We start from the raw sequence: 3,968 nt of genomic DNA on the forward strand, positions 1-3,968 counted from the left end.
AAGAATTAAAAGTGCATGCCTTGGAGGAAGCTGTAGTTTGCTATGGTTAAATTATGGCTACTGAGAATGTTAAAGAAAATTAAAATGGAGACAAGGCCTAAAGAATGCCTGGAGAGACAAAGCCTGTTATGCCTCATAAGTGACCTTAGTCTTGCTTAATTTGCAAGTATAAGCAACACTTAACTTGGGCTACTTCTTGTATATGCCGCTGAGAAAAATAAAACTTAAGGATAACAAATCAGAAGCCACCAACTAATTTTTATAACAAGGGACTTTCCAGCAAGATAGATCAAATAAGGCAACTGTATAACTGTAACCAATCAAATATTTTCTTTGCTTTATTTCTGTTTGCCTTATAAAAACCTTCCTCTTGTATTCCCTTGGCAGCGCTCCCAAACCACTTCCAGTTTGTGGTTGCCTGATTCTTGAATTATTATTTGCTCAAATAAATTCTTTAAAATTTTATGGTGTCTCAGTTTAGTGTTTAACAAGGGCAAAAGGATGCCTAAATATGAGGTTGAAGTAGTAGTTGTGAAAGGTCTTAAATGTCATGCTATGGAATCCAGGTATTTCCTTTAGGCAAAAGTGAGCCATAGGAAAGTAATTCCTAGCTTGATAGCTGATTGGCTAGGTAAGTAAACAAAATAAATACCAATTATTAAATGCACTCTTAATAATTATTGATTGTACTTATTTTATGTTTACTTATTTCACATAACCATATATTCATCTTATAAAATTTTCCTATACTTGTGGACAGGTGGCAAAATTAAGTGAATTATGTCTATATTTTTCTTTCTTAACTTTTAAGTTCAGGGGTATAAGCACAGGTTTGCTACATAAGTAAACTTGTGTTATGGGGGTTTGTTGTACAGATTATTTCATCAGCCAGGTATTAAGCTTAGTATCCTTTAGATATTTTTTCAACTATTTTAAAATTTTCTATCTTTATCGTCCTTCCTTTCACTTAGAACTGCTTATTTTCTGTTATAATAATGCCATTATACCACAATTACCACTTTCCACTTACTGAGATCGATGCAGTATAAATAAGGGCATCTAAACCCAAACATTTCCAAGTAGATTTCAGGAATTAGAATGTTTTCATTGTTTTCTGTGCTTCCTCATTTATTCACTCATAATATATTTATTGAAAAATTACTGCTCTCGGCTTTCGGCTCGGAGGAGGCCAAGGTGCAACTTTCTTCGGTCGTCCCGAATCCAGGTTCATCCGACACCAGCCGCCTCCACCATGCCGCCGAAGTTCGACCCCAACGAGATCAAAGTCGTATACCTGAGGTGCACCGGAGGTGAACTCGGTGCCACTTCTGCCCTGGCCCCCAAGATCGGCCCCCTGGGTCTGTCTCCAAAAAAGGTTGGTGATGACATTGCCGAGGCAACAGGTGACTGGAAGGGCCTGAGGATTACAGTGAAACTGACCATTCAGAACAGACAGGCCCAGATTGAGGTGGTGCCTTCTGCCTCTGCCGTGATCATCAAAGCCCTCAAGGAACCACCAAGAGACAGAAAGAAACAGAAAAACATTAAACACAGTGGGAATATCACTTTTGATGAGATCGTCAACATTGCTCGACAGATGCGGCACCGATCCTTAGCCAGAGAACTCTCTGGAACCATTAAAGAGATCCTGGGGACTGCCCAGTCTGTGGGCTGTAATGTTGATGGCCGCCACCCTCATGACATCATAGATGACATCAATAGTGGTGCTGTGGAATGCCCAGCCAGTTAAGCACAAAGGAAAATATTTCAATAAAGGATCATTTGACAACTGGTGAAAAAAAAAAAAAAAAAAAGAAAAAGAAAAATTACTGTGTGACTGGCCCCATGACACACATAGGATTATATAGTTTTTGTAGCTGGATCCTTTCGTTTCCTGTGATATGCTTTACTCAGTAGTTATGTAATTTTACAAATAAGTTTCAGGATGTGAAAAGACTTGCCCAAGGTCATAGCCTTAGTGGTGGCATAGACTGTACTAGGAATCAGGACTCCAGATACTTTTTCTCAGTACCTTCGTGTAAACATCTGATCTGTAGCATAGGGAAACTGGTTGGATTGCATAAGGAGTTAATACATTGTCCAGATGCCATAATCAATGAGAGGATGAATCAATGAGTTTGGTCAGAATTTGCTGATGTTATAAATCATGGTAGGTTGACTGACTGTGCTGCAGCTATAAATATCAGGAAATTCTTCATTAGTTAGGGGAAATACTCAACATTTCACAATTAATGGATCACTGATTTTACTTTTTTATTTTTAAAACGTTTTGGGCTGCCTTATAGATGAATCAGAGGTTAGTAACTGCATATTATTAAATTCCTTGTAGAAACATCGGATTTGAAATCAAAAGAAATGGTTTTGCGTTCAGGATTCATCATGTCCTATTGAGAGACCTTGTCTATAAATAACAACAATCAAAATTTGTTATTTCAAATGAGTATTTTGAGAAAAGTGTTGCAAAAGCATAAGGGGCTATAATATGATATTTCAGAATTTACTTAAAATAATTATTAAGTATTCTTAATTAAAAATGATAAGAAGATACAGTAATTTCTATATAATTCTAAAAGTGAATTTAATTTTTTTTAAATATTGAAAATATAAGAGTAGCAAGATCAATTACTACTTTTTTTTTCCTAAAGTGCTACTCAAATTCTATGCTCTTTGGACCTGGATTTTTAATCGTCATTTTTATTCAATAATCTATGCCTAGGAAACTATTATAATTTAGGTTTTTATTCATATAATAATCTTAAAAATTACTAATAGTGTTTTTAGTGTACACCATGGTAATGATTTACATGCAATCAAGTCTTGAAACAATTATTAATAGAATTATTATAAACCCCATTTTATAGCCAAGAACACCTGAAAGTTGAGGAACTTGCTTAAGTTCATATAGCTACTTAATAATAATTGGTGCAATATACAGCTAGAACCAAAATTTGAGCGTAGGGACAGTGACACCAGCACCTAAGCTAATGTACCCTTCTATTAAATAATTTGTTACTATATCAAAAATACATTTTAAGTAATTTTAATGTTGTAGATATTATTAAAGATGTGAATAAACTCAATTTGATTTTGTTGTCACCTATCATGCTAAAAGACTAAAATATAAAAATATTTCCTCTGTTTATTGAAAAATATGTGTTTGCGATAGTGTGGAAAGGCTTTAAGCAAATGCTTGCCATCTTTATAAGTTTCTCTTCAAGGATTGTACATTTTTTACCCTTGAGCATTTACTAGAGTGGCTCGTAAAGTCACATCAACTTCAGATCACATCTGCCTTCCATCACCAAGTTCCTGTTATTCTAAAGAACCCAGAAGCAAAGGTTGAATGCATTTAGTAGTAGGAACAGGTGCTCACAGATACCACTAGTTATTTAGCATAACTGGATTCAGCCTTATTCAAGCCTGTAAACTAAAAGGTCATCCAACTGAAAATGTCTTCCCTCTGTTTTTATTATTCCATCTGTTTTAATTATACATTTATATGTATTATTATATTTATGCTAAATCATATATTTTTTCTAGAAATGTGTGGTTTCCTATATACTATTTGTTGATTCATTGATAATTCTCAATTATTTTACACCTACTACAGTTAATGAAATATAATGGTGATCCACTAATGCACAAAATAGACTTGATTTATCTCTAGAGAGACAATAAATATTAACCTGACAGTGACATAACTAATATGAGTATTACAATTGTGGCATATATTTTGAAGAAGTACATGATACTAAGTGCTTATATAATTAAATATTTATACCAATAAAGCTGGGTTAGTGCAATTATACCAGTAAGTTTAAATACAGTTTATGAATAACTATCAGAAAATAATTGAGGGATCTAATCAATTCATTTAGCAAAATTTTTATTTATGCTGAGAAATAAATAAGATTGCTTATAACCTGTAGTAGCTTATGGTCTGAGGG

At 34.0% G+C, this 3,968-nt stretch overlaps 1 protein-coding gene across 1 annotated transcript; it reads left to right on the top strand.

Moving 5' to 3' along the window:
* The first annotated feature begins 281 nt into the window (after positions 1 to 281).
* Positions 282 to 1,789, top strand: LOC134738144 (large ribosomal subunit protein uL11-like). The gene has a single exon (XM_063651585.1). It carries the CDS (start codon positions 1,253 to 1,255, stop codon positions 1,748 to 1,750), a length of 498 nt encoding a protein of 165 aa, XP_063507655.1. The 5' UTR covers positions 282 to 1,252; the 3' UTR covers positions 1,751 to 1,789.
* The last annotated feature ends 2,179 nt before the right edge of the window (positions 1,790 to 3,968 follow it).

This window comes from Pongo pygmaeus, chromosome 15 (assembly GCF_028885625.2).
Source record: "Pongo pygmaeus isolate AG05252 chromosome 15, NHGRI_mPonPyg2-v2.0_pri, whole genome shotgun sequence".
Classification (NCBI taxonomy): Eukaryota; Metazoa; Chordata; class Mammalia; order Primates; family Hominidae; genus Pongo; species Pongo pygmaeus.